This window comes from Pteropus vampyrus, unplaced genomic scaffold, assembly GCF_000151845.1.
Source record: "Pteropus vampyrus isolate Shadow unplaced genomic scaffold, Pvam_2.0 Scaffold320, whole genome shotgun sequence".
Lineage (NCBI taxonomy): Eukaryota > Metazoa > Chordata > Mammalia > Chiroptera > Pteropodidae > Pteropus > Pteropus vampyrus.
This window is the reverse complement of record NW_011889101.1, coordinates 147701-149092: the sequence shown is the minus strand read 5'-3', so window position 1 is coordinate 149092 and position 1392 is coordinate 147701. Positions and strand designations below refer to the sequence as shown.

General features: G+C 70.5%; 1 protein-coding gene across 1 annotated transcript in view; it reads left to right on the top strand.

Moving 5' to 3' along the window:
* The window catches only part of MTA1 (metastasis associated 1), a 22417-nt gene that overhangs the window by 6675 nt on the left and 14350 nt on the right, over positions 1-1392 (top strand). Inside the window, exon 4 of the mRNA XM_023521861.1 lies at positions 490-550. Within this exon, the coding sequence (XP_023377629.1) occupies positions 490-550 (61 nt within the window). The remainder of the gene's footprint in view (positions 1-489; positions 551-1392) is intronic.

Genomic DNA, 1392 nt, shown 5'->3' with positions numbered 1-1392 from the left:
GGGTGCCACAGGGAAGGGGGCCTCCTCCGGCTCCGGCGGGGATGGGGCTGACCCTGGCTCTTCCCGCTTTGGGAGCGTGCGTCGTGCCCGGCAGGGCCCGGCCTCTGCCGGCTGCGCCGTGTCGCAGGGCGTCCTGCAGGGCTGTCCGGGTGTTCTCGAGTGCGCTGGGCCCGGCATCAGGAACTGGCAGGGACACGTGGGGCTCCTTCTGGCAGGAAGGATGGGGACCCACGGGAGCTCTCAGCTCAATCCAGTCACCTGCTGGGGTTTCTTCTGGGCCCAGGGACCTGAAGGGCAGCCCCCTTCCTCCCTCGCCCCCGCCAGGGCCCCCGCGTGGGACAGCAGCCCTGGGCCCCCCTCAGCAGCAGCCCTTCCTGAGGTATCCCCCAGGCCACCTTCTCTCAGCCCTGGCCCCTTGTGAGAACCAGAACAGCTGCCTCAGGCCACAGTGGGGGTGGCCACGGCCCCCTGTCCCCCCCACTCCCACAGAGTAAGAGCTTGCCTGGGGGACCTTCAGACGCTGGTGACAGGCCTTCCCGGAACCCACAGAGTCAGTGGGGTGGGACCCTGCAGGGGAGTGCAGAGCCTGCCTGTGCCTTGGGGGTGAGGCCCACTGGCTCTGAGCCTGGGGCCAGGACCCCCCAGTCCCAGGGCACGGGGTCTGGGTTCGCCGCCTGAGTTCCTGGGGGCTGGCCCCCCCCCGGGCTGTGAGCAGGGTGGGAGTCCAGGAGCCACTGTAGGCTTGCGCTGGGCTGCGTCTGCGGACCCTAAGTGGGCACTGGCCCTGGTCCATTGCTGGGCAGGCTCTAGATGCCGGTGACGTCCCCGGGCGGGGGGTGCTCGTGGGTCCCTGAGAGTGGGCAGGGAGGTGAGGAGGCGGGTAGCGTGGACACTCAGCCGTGTGGCCTGCTGTTTGGAGCAGACCCAGACCCCACGCAGCCTCCCGCCCTGGGGCAACAGGACTCCCTGCGGCCACCAGAGGGAGGCAGCAGAGGGCCGTGGGCCGGGTGCAGCATGGCCCAGAGGGGGACCCAGGTGGGAAGTGACCTGGCAGGCCTTACCCAGCAGCTCTGGGTGAGCCAGGGGATGGCCGCGGTGGGCACTGCAGCGGGGGAAGCTGCGCTGTACCCCACCTTTGGGGCCTGAGACGGAGGGCCGGGGTTCAGCTCTGGCTGTGGCTCCCCAGGACACTGCTCAGAGCACGGGACAGCTCTGGCTGTGGCTCCCCAGGACACTGCTCAGAGCAAGGGACAGCAGCCGAGCCCGTGGCCGAGGTCCATGTGCCCTTGCCCGGCCCCCAGGCTGTTCCCGTGGACCCAGCCTCTCGGCAGCCCCTGGTGGGTCTGCACCCCCCAGCAGGAGGCACGCGCACTGCCAAGGGCCTTGGGGACC